The 15,244-nt window shown below is 58.0% G+C and overlaps 1 protein-coding gene across 12 annotated transcripts in view; it reads right to left on the bottom strand.

Moving 5' to 3' along the window:
• The window catches only part of ABLIM2 (actin binding LIM protein family member 2), a 66,304-nt gene extending 51,878 nt beyond the window's left edge, over window positions 1–14,426 (bottom strand). For 4 of the 12 annotated variants that reach the window (XM_019626439.1, XM_019626434.1, XM_019626442.1 and 1 more), the window contains exons 1-7: window positions 14,404–14,424; window positions 13,686–13,773; window positions 10,536–10,594; window positions 6,428–6,484; window positions 4,889–4,966; window positions 3,135–3,281; window positions 1,481–1,513 (exon numbers count right to left, since the gene is read on the bottom strand). In XM_019626439.1, coding sequence (XP_019481984.1) covers window positions 1,481–1,513; window positions 3,135–3,281; window positions 4,889–4,966; window positions 6,428–6,484; window positions 10,536–10,594; window positions 13,686–13,719 — 408 coding nt within the window. In that variant the 5' untranslated portion in view covers window positions 13,720–13,773; window positions 14,404–14,424. Of the gene's footprint in view, window positions 1–1,480; window positions 1,514–3,134; window positions 3,282–4,888; window positions 4,967–6,427; window positions 6,485–10,535; window positions 10,595–13,685; window positions 13,774–14,403 lie in introns of those variants that run through there. The other 8 variants (XM_019626444.1, XM_019626441.1, XM_019626440.1 and 5 more) reach the window with 5 other exon arrangements.
• Between the last annotated feature and the right edge of the window lie 818 nt (window positions 14,427–15,244).

Below are 15,244 nucleotides of genomic sequence, written 5' to 3' on the forward strand. Positions count from 1 at the left end.
CACCCACCCACCCTCCACTCGGCGTCTGCTCTCCTGACCCAAGAGGCTGACTCAACATGGCCCCAAAATGGAACCCCCGCACCTGCCAGGCCACATCTGAAGAGCCAGGTGGGGGCCTGGCCTTGGTGCTGACACTCCCGGAGGCCTGAGCAGGTACTGGGGGCAGGACCCTGCCCCACCCCTCCGCCAGCCCCTCCTTGAGGCTGGGGCACCTACAGAGGTGGTGAAGGCACCTGATTCCACCTTCTGCCCAATCCTTCCAGGTACCCAAAGCTCCTGGGCACAGTTTCAGAACCACTGAGATTCTGTGTCCTCCCCAGCCTGACGGGGAGGCTCCCCGGGTGTGGGAGGTAGAAAGGCGCCCTTCTCGGACCCAGAGGCCCAGTTGAGTCAGACCCACAAGCACTGACAATGCAGACTCCATTCAAGCAGGATGGGCAACTGTCTGGAGCGGTCAGAGTGGGCGGCAGGTGGCGTGAGATGGCATGGCACATGGTGTGGGGGGAAGGGCAGGCTGCCGGACCCACCACGCTTAGCATGTTGGCCTGCGTCATGACAGCCCGGCCCAGTGTGGGGATGAGCAATGCGAGAGTCTGGGTCTGGTACTCAGGGCTCCCACGCCTTTCCCGGCTGACCTTCTGCCTCCGAGGGCTCGCTCTGCAGCCAAGCCGGCCGAGCCACTGTCCCTAACGCCTGCCTGTGCGTCCACCTCCACACTTAGCTCAGGCCAGCCCTCGTGCAGGTAGCACACCTGCCAGTTCCCACCCGCGCTTCACCCCAAGTCCTCTGGCCTGTCCCACCACGGAGATGCACTCTGCTGGGCAGTTACAGCCCTGCTGTTTAGTCTCCATCTCTGGGTGTCCTCTGCATAGCCCGTCGGCCAGTTTATACTCAAAGGTGTCCCGTCTCCTTGCCTAGCCTGTCCATGGGGTTCGCCGGCCACTTGCACAGTTTGGTTGTCACATTCTTGGATCCAAGGGTTTGATGCTCAGGCAGACTGGAGTCTGGGTGGCAGCGATTTATGTCACTGATTAATTTTGAGAAATAGGACAAACGAGGGCTGCTAATTATAGATGCTATTTGACACAGAAACGCTTCCAGGATATACTTTTGCGAGGACTTCCTGGATGTCCCCCTCGGAGGCACGTGAGGTGGTCCCAGGCTACCCCAGGCTCCTGGATGTTTTCTCTGAGGAAGCCATGACCCAGACCTCAAGAGCCATGTGTACCACGTGCTGCATTTGCAGGGCCGGCAGACGCGCCAGGGAAGCATGCAGGTGAGAGGTGATTATAAAAATAACCAACACCAAGGTGGGCGCCCCAAGCCACGGAGCGCCATGGCCCCAGACGCCACAGTCAGGAGCCACAGAGGCCGTCCTGGGGGCGGCGGGCGGTTATCTTTATAACCCGGGCAGCAGCACCATGAGCAAACGGGGGTGGGGGTGGGGGTGAGGGTGGGGGTGGGCTGGGGCAGCGGTTACCTCAGTCGGCGTTGGCGAGAGTAACTGAGGGGACTGTAAATACAACACGGAGCGGCCTGTTAGCGCCTGGGCACCAAGCGGCCACTTGTGGGAGAGACAGGACGGGGCACAGACACACTCACACGATGGGACCCCTTCCACGTGGGAGAGGAACCCACCACGAGACCAAGCATGGGGCTCCAAAACCTCCTTCTTGGAGAAATACAACCAATGGCACCCCAAGAAAGAGGTCCCAGGGTACTGTTCTGTGCCCGCCTTGGAGCTTGCCTCCATCCTGGCCCACCCCGAGTGCCCCACTGCTCTCCCGAGAAGACATTTGTCCAAAAGGAAGACTGTTGGTTCATGGGGTGGCCCATCACCCTCGGTTTGCTCTAGACAAGAGGGAAAAGGGGCTCAGAGTAAGAGAGAACTTCTGGGTCCTTGGGGTCCAGGGTGAGGGCCAGCTCTGCCGGTGGTGGCGTTGGGCTTCCCCAGCCAGGCACCTCCTGTTAGGGCAGGTGAGCACCATCCGCCCCCACAGACCCCTGCTCTAGGGCCGGGCCGCATCACTCGGCCTCTCAGACCCTCTTCCAGTGGCTTCCACCAGAATTCAGACCAGGTGCTGAATGACGAGGCCCAGGCCCCGCTCAGGCACATGGTCGGTGGGTGCAGGTCCGGGCCCTCCCTTCTTGCCCCGCACACCGGTCTCTCTTAATGGAATTTATCACCCAGATCCTTGGGGTCCCGTGTGTCCTCAGGAGTGGCACCTGCAGGTCTCTGAACAAGAAAGCAGGGTTCCTCTCCCCATCCTGCGGGCCTCTGAGCAGGGAAAGAGGGTTCCTCTCCCCCTCTCGCCTGTGTGCTCCACAGCTGTGACTGCAGAAGCTATCCAGGTGTCAGCAGGGCCACCCACTCAAGCATGGCGCCCCTGGAGTCCCAGCCTCACTACCCAAGAGGCCCTTTGCAAGAGAGTCAAACAGAAGGGCCAGGGACACGCACGGAGGGACAGAGCGCTCCTGCTCCAGGGGGAGCCCCGTGCCGGGCCACAGATGGCACACACACCCAAGTTCACAGCCGGAAGATGCCCTTTTATCCCAGGCACCACGGTCATACTGAAATCTCAAAACCACCACAAGAAAAGCGGGAACCGACAGTGGTCCCCTCATTAAAAGGAGAAGGGCGGCCGTGACTAAGAAGTCAGCAGTAAAGGATGCTACCCACAGGGACGCTTCAAAATAAGTCACCTGGGGTTCAACCAGCTCAGGAAGGCACGGGGCAGAGAAGCAGGCCTCGGCTGGTGAGGGCGGAGCAAGGCCTGGAACGTTCTGGATAAAAGGAAATGACACCTTCCATACACTAAGAAAATCCTCCCAAGCCTCAGGAAACAGAGGGACTCTCACTTCGCTCCTATCATTTTCCTAAACACCAGCTTCCTGCTGTCTGCCCTACACAGGGGCTTTTCCAGGCTCAGTCCTCGGTGTGTTGTGTGCCGTCTGCCCAGGGACGTCGGGGCAGAGCACACTGGGGATTCTCTAAACAGGGTGTGCAGGTTATCCAGCGGGAGTGACGAAGGCCAAGTGTCACAGGAGACCAGTGAGGATGGAAGTGATGCGGCCCATGCTGTGGGCACGCCACCCGCGCAGCAGGCCGGCCGAGGACACCAGCGGGGCCGTACCTCGCCGCAGCTCTGCCTGTCTCCCGCCAAGTGGCTGATGTAGGGCGAGTAGGAGATCATGTCGGGGCGGTCAATGTTATAGATGGCCTTGCTTTTAGGAAGAGCAGCCAGGTCTCTGTAGTCGAGAATCTCATCTCCCAGCTTAGCCTGCAAGGAGACAAAGAGCAGAGCAGGCATGTGAGACCCTGCACAGAGGGCAGGCGCTTGGCAGCCATGTGGAGACACGAGTCTGAGCGTGGATGAAACGAGCCAAGGGGTCAAAGCCACCAGGGCAGGAGACCTCATGGTCACTGATGGCCGAGTCCCCACTGCCTCTCTACAAAGTGGGGGAGATGGTCCCTTGGGACAGCTCCATGGTCAAACAGGTGGTGCCTGTGACATGCCTGGCATTGGTGCCACCAGATAGTGAGATTCAGTCCCTGGCCTAAAAATACATACAGATATCGATGTATACATACAGATTAACACATACAAACACACATACATACACGTGTATGCATACACGTGTGTGCAAACATGCATGCACACATTTATGCACACACACAAATACATGGATACACGTGTACATACCAACACACATGCATGCGTGTATGCATACAAACACATATATACGCACTTGTGAATACACACAAGTACTACAAATACATGTGTATACGTATACACTCGTACACATACACACACCCATACACATGCTACACATATGAGGTTGGACAATTATGTTTACAAACTCATCCTAGAAAAAGTGCTACATACCTCATTGCTGAATATCCCTACGGTCACCTTCGAGGTACTCCCCTTGGGAAGCTATGCACCGATGCCAGCGCCTAGCCCACCCTTCAAAGCAATTTTGGAACTCTTTTTCTGCAATAGCCATCAGAGCTGAGGTCATATTACCCTTGATGTACTGAATGTCATCAAAATCTCTTCCTTTCAATATTTCCTTTATCTTTGAGTAAGAAGGAAGTCACTGGGGGCCAGATCAGGTGAGTAGGGAGGGTGTTCCAATACAGTTATTTGTTTACTGGCTAAAAACTCCCTCACAGACAGTGTCGTGAGCTGGTGCATTGTCGTGATGCAAGAGCCATGAATTGTTGGCGAAGAGTTCAGGTCACCTAACTTTTTCACGCAGCCTTTTCAGCACTTCTAAATAATAAAGTTGGCTAACTGTCCAGTTGGTGTAAATTCATAATGAATAATCCCTCTGATATCAAAACAGGTTAGCAACATCGTTGCAACAAGCTCGCGAACTAAATTGTCCAACCTCATACACTCATACAAACACACATACACACACCCTCTAACAAAAATGGGATCAGAGTACACCTTGTGCTTAACACGCTTCTAGGAGCACGTCAGGCACACTCCCCACGGTAACACGACAGCTCTGCACCGTTATTCACAGCGCCAGCCCAGTCCCGGATGTGCCAAACGCTTTTATTCAGGCAAGCCCTGGCTGCTGGATGAGGAGGCGAAGTCGAATATTCTTATACCATCATGACAGCAGCCGCGAGCACATCTTTTGTGCACTTGCTGCTACATAACCAGGGAGCTGCTGGGTCAAAGGCTAGCTACGTCCTCATCGAAGACAGGCTCCGAGTCAGCCTCTGAAAGTGTGCACCAACCTCCACCGGCAGCAGGGCTGGCCCCACACCTGATGCCCCCCCACCCCAGGATGCCCAGCCCTGAGGGCATCCTCAGCAATGACCCCAGGCCCCCATCTGCTCCCCACTCTTCATAGAAAGATTCCAACTTACATAGATCACACGGCTGGGAGACCCTGAGGTGCTGGAGGCAGGCACAGAAATGATGCTCTCGGAGGAAGTTCTGGTTTCCTGGAAAACGAGGGGACAGAAGGAGACTGAAAACAGAACCTATCAATGGGAAGGTCCTTCCAGAGGCAACTGTCACAGTCACACACCAACAGAAACGCCGGCTCACAAGACAGCTGTTTTCACTGGCAGGTGGAAAGAATTCTTAAAATAAACAGGCAGGCTTGAATGGATGACTGGAAAGCTATAATCAAACAGACACAGTGGGTGACACAGGCTACAGGCAAAGCAGAAAAGCTCTCAGTTCCAACGATCGCCAAGCTTTCACGGTGCAGAAATTATCTGTTTTTCAGAGGACAAGAGCAAGCGATGCATTTTCCAATGATTCTGTGTGTTCAATGGCAAAGGCCGTCTCTCGTCCCCAGCATTTTACTGCTCAGAGCTGCCACCTAAGTTACGGAGATGAGTGGGACTCATTCTCCCACCCCGGGCTCTGTTGTCAGACTTTGGGACGGTCTCATGACCCTAACGACCATTCTCCTGCCCTACTCCATGGCCCCACCCTTCACAGCCCTCTGGCTCCCCCTCCCCCAATGCCTTTCTCAGCACCGGCAGCCTTCGTGTCTTAGAAACGAGCCTCCTGAGGTCACTGCTGGCCACTCACCACTGAGCCCTTGGTCACGGCTCGGGCCTCTTGGTGGCTGTCACGCATGTAACCTGCTCGCATGCCCGCTGCTGTTTGGAACCACCTCCTCTCTCCCTCTGCGTGGACACTCTCCTTCTCCAGCTCCCACCCACTCGCCGCACCTGTGTCCATCCCACCTGCAGGCCGGGACCTGGCAGCTCCACACCCCTCTCCTGGCCCAGCACCCACCTCTGCCTGGACCGCCCCACACCTCCGACCTTCCCCATCTAACTGGAACCCATCTCCACGGAGGGCCTCCCCGCGGCCTCCCTCTCGCTTCCTGAGCAGGCCCTTTCCCCCACCCCCATCATTCTGTCCAGCCCCCCCACACCACCCGCTGCAGTCACACCAGCAACCTGGGAGGGGCCACGTTACGGGCTGAATTGTGTCCCCCCAAAACTCATGTGGAAGTCCTAACCCAGCATCCCAGAATGTGACTATTGGAGATGGGGCCTTTAAAGACATAACTAAGTTAAAATGGGGGGCCCGGGTCCTATCTGGCTGGTGTCCCCATCAGAAGAGGAGATGAGGACACAGACACACAGAGGGACGACCACGTGAGGACACCGGGAGAAGACGGCCAGGTACACGCCAAGGAGCGAGGCCTCAGGAGGAAGGCACCTGCCCTCCCCTGCATCTCAGGCTCCAGCCTGCAGGACCGGGAGGGAGTAAGTCTGCCGTTTAAGGCCTGGGTCTGTGGCGTTTTCTACAGAAGCCCCAGGACACTAACAGACTGTGGAGCCCTCCCCTCCCCAGGAGGACGTGCAGCTCCTCCTACACTCAGCACGACACCAGTGAGGATGGCACGACACCAGGACCAGACGCCAGGCCACACAAACCTGCAAGGCCCAGCGGGCGGTGCCCGGGCAAACCTGGGTGCCAACCTGGGTCTGCATCTAGAAGGAAGAGAACAGGAGAGGACGTGACGCTTGCTGGCCACCTCTTCCCGGACCTGCTTGCCACGCTGGCCCGCCCCCTCTCCGCGGCCCTGGTGTGGCCCTGGCATCCTCCAGGCTGAAGCTCGGGGCCGCCTCCTGGAGGCCTGCTCTGCTTCCTCAGACCCTCAGGCCCCAGCCCTCTATGTCTGCCTGTCCCCTCAGACCACAGGCTGCCCAAGGCCGGCAGGGGCTGGGGTCTCTCCACAGAGCTTGGCCTGACCCCATGGAGCAGTCCCGAGTCCTCAGCCACCCCCACGTAAGACATGACGTCACATGAAGATGGTGCCACTCCGAGACGGGGTGCATGGGGTCTGTTTTTCTTGATGTCCCTGTGGCCAGGTCACTTATTTTACTGGCCAAAATGATGTACGCATACATTTTATACATTTAAAAAACCCTTTGCATCTCAGCTTCCTTCTCTATAACATGGAAAAACCTCGCCGGAGGTGTTTCCCATTTCTGACGACCCAGAGATGCGGCCGTGAGGGGCTCGGCTCTGACAGGTCCTCCTTACTCCTGTTTCAGTTCAAGCGGGGGTCATGACAGGAGGCCCCTAAACTGGCGCTGTCCTCCGGGTCCCCAGGAGTACTTCCTGGCACATTAGGGGCCGCACCGAGCTATGTGGGCACCGCCATGACGGAGCCCTCGGGCTGTGTCGGCAGCAGCCCGGGGCCCAGCGTGCTTGAGCATGTTTAGGGTGGCCCTGAGCAAGTACGGGGGCCGCGCGTATGCCCCTCTCTGTGCCAGTCCCCAGCCCTGTGGAAAGAGGTCAGCAGCAGAGACTCCCCGGCCACCGAGTCCAGACGTGGGGGGGCTGAGCAGAGGCCCCCCCAGAGGCAGGACACCGGGGCCCCCCCTCTCTCTCTCTGCCCTCTCCAGTGCCCAGTGCTGGTTGTTACTCGGGGCCTTGTGCACCCCGACACAGGTGAAAGGGCCCCATCCGACCGCTCAGCCTGGCCCCGGGGAGGCACCGTTACAACAGCCACTCGGGCACTCGTTCTCACTAAAGTCACACACGAGTCTCATCGGCCCTGTGTGAGGGGTCTGACACCCACTCATTCCCACTTAAAGCCGATGGGTGGAGGCTCAGAGAGGGCTAGTGATTTGCCCAAGGTCACACAGCAGAGCAGAGGCACGGCAGGATTCCAATAGCATGGAGGGAACTGGCTCCTGGGGTCCCCGGAGCCCCCCAGGGCCTGGCACGTAGGGACACTTGTTAAACGACAGCTGAGCATACTCCCAAGATGGACGAGCTGGCGAGCTCTCATCCGATCACCAGGTAAGAGTGGAGCCACCCCAGCTGGGGGCTGGCTCACAGGGAGTTAGCGGGGCCCACACCACCTCTGCTGTTTCTCGGGGGCTGTCGGCCCTCTAGCGATGCCCAGGGCTGGCTGGGGCCGGCTAGCTCATGCTCACTAGCTGGCTCTCGTGGGATAAACAGCACAGGAGCAGCTCTCTCTCCCTGCCCTCCAGGCCCGCGTGGCCAGCTGGCCGGGAGAACTATCTCCAAGGGACACGAGTGAGAAAGCCATGTGTGCCTGCCCTGTCCACTCACGCGTGGCCCCACCCCGGCCGGCCCAGGCCCCGGAGGTTATTCTCATTTCTTGGGGAGACAGAAGAGTCCCTGAGGGACTGGAGCAGGGCTGGGACCAAGGGAGGGTGAACCTGGGGACAAACAGGGCATGACGGGGTCTACATCCTGTCCCAGGACACGGAGGGCAGCCTCCCAGCTGCATCCAGCGCTTGGGCACAGCACGGAGCGGGCAGCCGTTCTCAGGCTGCCGGCCTCTGGCCCAGGGCACCCATAGCTTCTGCGGGCACAGCCCAGAGAGCCAGCTCTGGCTATGCAGCCCCAGGCAGTGACGCCTTCCTCCTTCTCCGTCCTCCAGTTTTCGGAGGACTTCCCTTCTGTGGGGCCAGCAGCCACGGTATCGGTCATCATGGGCTGGCCTTCAGGCTGACGGCAGAGGCTGGCGGAGCTCCCTGCAGGCCCTGAAGCCAGCTCAGCAGCCAGGTCCAGAACCCAGGAGCCGGTGCTGGCCACCCTGACCTGTCCTTGAGTGGGCCTGCCATGGTCCTGGGCCTCCCTTTCCAACCCCAGCCAGTCTCGTGAGATGGCCCCCCGTGCACACATCCATGCACGTGTGTGGTCTGGACGTCTCTCGGCCTGCAGGTCCCTTTGCCCGGCCTTCAGGTCAGGATGGAGGGGTCCACAGACAAAGGTCAGGCCCCCGTGGTCACTTCAGGGTCATGGGTCATGGCTCTGTGAGGACGTGCTGCCTGGCCCATCTCTGAGGCCCGGGTGGCACGGGGGCAGTTTGCAGAGCGAATCAGCCAGTGAGAGGACGATGGACAGTCGCAATGTGCTGCCACTTACTGTGACCCTGGCCACACACATGATGCACTATGACTGTCGGTCCTGTAACTGCGGGAGGCACAGTAACGCCCAACCATGTCTGCGTCCTCATCTGCCAAACCTGTGACTGTCACCGTGTGTGACCAAAGGGACATTGAGATGGGACTGAGGAGCGTGAGGGGAGGTCCTCCTGGATCGTGGGGTGGCTCCATGTAACCGCAGGGTCCTTCTGAGAGGAGGGGCGCCGAGCGGTGTGGGCACAAGCAGGGCGGCAGCCCCTCCAGACCGATGACAGGAGCATGGCCCGGCGGCTGTTTCAGCTCCTGACCTCCAGACTCCGAGGCGATCCAGCCGTGCGTTTTGAAGCCTCTGCATTTGTGGTCATTCATTACAGCAGCCACAGGAAATGAACACAGTCACCAGCTTCCTCCCGCAGCCTTCCCTGCTCTGCGTCCCTAGAGCTGGGAGGACGCCTGCCACGTGGCTCTGCCCCCTCTTTGTCCTCCCACATGTCCCAGGCTCTGGGCTCAAGATGGGCGCCGTCCTGGCACCTACTCATATGGGACTGTCCTGGGTCCCCAGGCAGTGGGAGCACAGGGCCTGGCCGTGGGGAGTGACAGTTCTGGGAATTCAACCTAAATGGTGGTGGGCGTCACCTGTGGCACTTGGGGAGCAGTGGGACCAGCCACTAAAGTCCCCTGGGTCCCCTCCCAGCTGTGGGGCTTCCTTTGTCCCTTGCTTCCTTCCACGCTGTCATCAGCCCTCTCGCCTTCACCAAGGCTCTCCAGCTGTCACCCCAGAATGTGCCATTTGAGTTCGAGAGGACACCTGGGGTGACAGAGGAGCAGACATGGGTGGTGGCTCAGGCATGCTGCCAACCCTGGGGTCTCAGCAGCCACAGACCTGCCCTCGGACCCTGAGCCCTCACCATGGGGGACTGGCCCCTTCACTCCAGCCCCTCAGCTGCCTTTAGCCCAGGGCAAGGACCCCTGGTTCCAGCCCCTGGAGGGCGCCCCTCCCCTAGGCCTGAGGGTGGAAAGCGAGCGGCCACGGGGAGAGCGGTGCCCAGCAGTGCCTGACTCAGGGGTCTCATCTCTTCAGGAATGAAAGGTGGTCATCGTAATTTAAATTAAATCAGAGGCCTATAGCGACACTTTGAGTAGGACCTGGAGCAAAGCACCTGCATCGTGTTAAAATCTGGCAAAACAAGATCCCAGTTGGAAGGAGGCGCCTGCTCCGAGGAGGAGAGGGCTGAGACGCACTACCGACCTCCAGCCCAGCCTGGTCGCCACAGAAAGGGACCGAGCACCTGCGTGGCCCACATGTGAGGCTGCCGGAGGGGGTGGGGAGGCTTGGGGGGCACAGAGAGGAGGTACTGTCCTCCACAGAGCCCTCCCACCCCGGCCCAGTGCCCCCCTTCCCCAGATCCTTGTGGTACGCTGTGTGTCCCCATGGCATGCTGTGTGTCCCGCGACATGCTGTGTGTCCCGCGACATGCTGGGTGTCCCTGTGGCAGGCTACGTGTCCCCGTGGCATGCTGGGTGTCCCCATGGTCATTCAGTCTGAAGCTGCTGATCAGCACCCCCTTAACCGTATGACAATCACACATGAGTGGTCAAGAATACACCTGAGAAAATAGTGAATTCCACCAACCTTGTTTTTGTCTTCAGTTCTGGCTGCTTGTCGACACGCCGGGTGCCAGATGGAAGAACCTGGGGACAGATTCCCAAGAGGGAAGCGGTTAGTGTGATTTCCCCAAATGTGGGGGCCGTGGGGGAGTCAGGGGGAGGGAGCGGCAGTCCACACAGGGGCGTGCGCTTGCCCGCCGCCTCCCAGGAGCCCCTGGGCACCCTCTGTGCGGGTCCACGCTGGGCTTGGGGCACGCATATCACAGGCCCTGCCCAGGGGCTACATGAAATAAATGGACAAACACACCACTGTGAGCCAACTGCTCCCACTGGGAGCTGCACGGGGTCCCTCAGAACCTGGGAGGGCGCCTTGCCCAGCCAGGGGCAGCCAGACAAGGCTTCTTAGAGGAGGGATAACTAGGTGGCTTCAAGTTCAGAGACAGAGGAGAGAGAAGGGGCTGCCCGTGTGACCTCCGCCCACTCCTCCCGCTGTGTGTGGGGCAGCATCGGGGCTGACTGTGGCCATAGCTCGGCTGGAGCTGGGAAGAGAGGAGGGCTTTGGGCTCTTGGCTGGAGATAGGAAGGGAGGACCTCAGGGGGAACCTCAGGGGTGGGGTGAGGAGCAGGGCTGGGGGCTGCGAGCCGAGCATGAAGCCCTGGGCCCGACCCTGTCACTAATCCACTGTGTCGCTGAGCCGTCTCCTGCCTCAGTTTCTTCACCTGCCAGCTCTGCTCAAAAGCCACAACCAAGGTCACCAAGGGCCCCGTGGGCCTGGCGCTCTGCTCTTTTCTAATTCTACATCAACTTCCCCGAGTGTCAGATTTCTCCCACCTGTGGACAGGGCCAATGATAACCCCGCCGCGTAGGTCAGTGGGAGATTCTAGGAAAACGAAGTGGGCTCATAAGGTATTGGAAAGGTGCTTTGTACGCCGTCACACACACATGGTCCACCATCACGACATTTCTCCAAATGGCTCATGTGTGTCAGAGCTCCTTGCCCCCCATCATTTGGGCCCAGAGCACTTGCTCTCCCCGCCCTCCAGGGAGAGCCTCCCTGAACCTCAGCCTGAACCACACCAGCCGCCCCAGCGAGCCACACTCAGCTCATGCGCCCTCTGCTGGCGGCTGTGCTGCAGTGTCTGGGTTTATGCCCCACGGGTGCCACACCCGCGGTGGAGGTAGGGGCCGTGTCCAACCCGCTCTCGCATCCCCAGACAAGCCGCGTGGGGCCTGGCGCATAGCAAGGGCTTAGCAGCGTGTGGAAGGAGGCAGCTACACCCCTTTTTGCTTGCAAAGCTTTCCAGGTCATGGGGGCTAATGAACTTACACTGCTCCTTCGTGGCAAATCAGGGTTCCCAGACAGACCATGATGGGGGGCGAGGGTAGGGTGGGGTGGGGGTGGAGGGTGTTAAACAATTTATTTAAAAAATGGTTTATGATTATAAAGGTAATAGATGTTCCTTATTCAAAAGTAAAGAAACCTAACAGAGTATAAGTAAGAAAATTCCATCTGTGATCTCCCACCCACTTTCCCACCCGCTTTTGGTTGGGCTGCTCTCCAGTACACACTCACGTATCACAGTGTGGACCGTGGTGCACATACGCAGCTCCTTATCCTGCGACTGTTGCTTTAAAATGTCCTGAACATCCCCCCCCACACACACACACCCGTACAATTAAATACCAAAAGCGTAACTTGAAGGGCTGTATAACGTTCCATCGTGAGGACAAGTGAGAATTTATTTGTCTGCTCCTCTCCTGTTGGCTCTAGTGGTTTATTTCTAAGTAACGTTCCGGATGTTCCACTGTCTAATTCACTTAAGGACTTCCTAGGGCGTGGGCATTTTTAAGGCTCTTGATGCGCACTGGTGATGTCCCAATTGTCACCCCCGTCGGCCAGGTAGGAGGCCCATTTCCTCAAGCCTCACAACGCTGGGGGACGTGCCCTTCTGGGGAAAAAACACCATCTAACTGTTATTTTAATCATTAGTGAGAGTCAACATCCCACCCCTACATTTTTTGGAAAGGGTCTATGGAGGAGGAGGTGCGTCCAGTGGAGGGGGGGGGTGCTGGGGAGGGGTGCCCGTCTCATCTTCCTCAGAGGCCGTGGGGCTCGTGGGGCTCGCTAAGACCCTTGCTCCTCAGAGCTTTTACCCTACATGGTTCACCTGTCAAATCGCACCTGCGCGGAGCCCAACATCCAGGTAGACTCGGCACGGGGTCTCGGGGTGTCCAGGTAGGGTGGGGGGCAGAGCCCCCAGAAAAGGCCCCTGGCCCTGGGACTCCAGTGCTGCATGGCGCAGAGCAGGAAAACCTCCCACCTGGTCTGACCGCTCATCTGACCATCTGACCAACTGGAAAATCTGAGGCTGGGGGAGGGGACAGGACTGGCTTCAACATCCCACAGAAAGCCATGGCAGGACCCGCTTTAGAAATAGGGTGCCAGCCTCAGCCCAGAGCCGTGAAGAGCATCTTTGTTCCCTGAAACTGGACCCCGTGATGGCAAGCTCGTATCCCTGTACCAGCGCCATTGTGCTTGGCATCAGGAGGCCTGAAGGCACTATTTACCGTGAGGGCAGACGCCTTGGATAGGGGCACCCCTCACCACCCAGACTTCCTAGCACTGCTGGGAGGGGCGCAAAGGACCCCTTTCATGGGCCCTCCAGCAAAGACTCAAGGAACAAGAGGGGACACTGGGGACGAGGCCGTCCTAGCTGACATCACTCCATGAAGTTCGGCCTCAGAAAGGGAGGCCTGTCTGGCACACAGCCCCCAGATAACGCTGCATGAGGTCATTAAATGGCCCATCTGCGGGGCAGTGTGTGGCTCTCCACCTGCCTGGCTCTGCTCGCCTCCGGGGTCACTGGTGACAAAGAAATCATTGAAAAGAGACTGTGGCTAAAGGGCTAGGTCTCAACATCCACCCCGTCCTCCCCTGAGGTCCTCAAGGAGCTGTCCCACCGTCACCACCGCCCCGGCACCGCCTGCCGGCCCGCCGGGCGTGCTCAGGGAAGCCTGCCCGGACCTGCTCCCCCAGCTCCCTGCTGCGCGGTGGGGCTTCCTAAGTAGCCAGATAATCCATGTGACCCACCAGTTCACAGCCAGCTCATGGAAGGGGCCCGAGAGGTGCTCGCGCCCCGCCCTGGGGGCCGAGCAGCACGTCCGTGCTCTTACCTTGAAGGTACATCTCCTCGCCCTCTGCGAACATCCGGCCACACCTGACACATAGTGCACACGACGGGTGGTAGTGCTTCTCCCCCGCCTGCGAGAACACACACAGGGGTTTCCACTCGAGTACCGGTCCCCGAGCCAGCAGCGCGCCCGCACACAGGGGAGGCTGGAAGGTGTGCTGCGTGGCAGAGCGTCCACAGAGGCCGCATCCAGGGGGCGCCCCAGGGTGCTGTGTGTGAAAGCTGGCTCTGCCCGCTGGGGACCATGTCTGGGAGCAGAGACCCAGCCACACCGCCTGGCCTACGGGAGCAGGTGTATCACCAGCCCCCCGCTCAGAGGTCGAAGGCTCAGCCACCCCCATTAGGCTGGGGGTGCGGGGGCAGGTCCTGTTCATCTGTGTATCTGGGGGGGGGCGGGAAGAGGAGAAAGGGGAAGGGGGGCGGAGCTAACACTATTTCCCAGCTGGAGGGACTAAAGCGGTGAGGATAAAACTGATTAATAATTTTCTTATGTATCCTTGTACTGTCCAGTTTTCTCAATTAGCATTAATTACTTTTATAATTCTTAAAATCCTTTAAATTAGATTAAAATATCAATACTGAAATAACCTAAACAAACCACATTGTTTGGTTTGGCTTAGTTCTACATGGTGCAACGCCCCTCCCCCCAAATCACCCCAAAGTATTGTATCCAGCTTCCCTTCACAGTGACTATTTCTTACCCCACAGGGAGGCGGGGCTGCGGCCAGCTGCTAAATGTAGATGCTAATCCCCGTGTTTCTCTCTTTCCTAAAACGGGAAGGAGTCTAATCACCGCTTCCCGAATGTGAATGATTAATAATCACTTTCCTGAACAAGCAAGTAATGGGGTAAAAATTCATTACACACATCTTACTTTTCCTCCCCTTACCCACTGGTGCCTTTGGTAGAAACCAGGCCCAAAGGTGACCCCTGCGTGGTGGGGAGAAGAATCCAGAACACGCTTGGAACAGCAGCCAGGCACTAAAGAGCAGATTCCTTTTTTTACAAAATTCAAAACTAGGCAAGAGTTGGGGTGGTGGCTGCCCTTAGGGGCTCCGGGGGCGCCTGGGGGGCGGGGCACACGCTTTCTTGATCTGGGTGCTGGTTACATGGGCGTGTCCGGTTTGGGAAAATTTAACAAGCTGCACATGTGTGATGCAGTCCTCTGTGGGTGCCACACGCCAGTGAAAGTTTCCCCGCAAAACGGACCAATGACCTCAATGTAAGAGCTAAAAGTATAAACCTCTTAGAAGAAAACGCCGGAGTACAGCTTCATGAGCCCAGATTTGGCAGAGGGCTCTTGGATCTGACACCCACCATAGATAAATCGGACTTCATAAAACTCACAAACTTCTGTGCAACAAAGGACACCATCAAGGAAGTGGAAAGGTTAAAAAGTGCAGGATGGGAGAAAATACTTGCAGATCACAGATCTGATAAGGGCTCAGTATCCAGAACACACGAAGGACTCTTACAGCCCAACAACAAAAAAGACAAACAGTCCAATTAAAAGTGGGCCGAGGCCTTGAACACACATTCCTC

Source organism: Hipposideros armiger, unplaced genomic scaffold (genome assembly GCF_001890085.2).
Source record: "Hipposideros armiger isolate ML-2016 unplaced genomic scaffold, ASM189008v1 scaffold_677, whole genome shotgun sequence".
Taxonomy (NCBI): domain Eukaryota; kingdom Metazoa; phylum Chordata; class Mammalia; order Chiroptera; family Hipposideridae; genus Hipposideros; species Hipposideros armiger.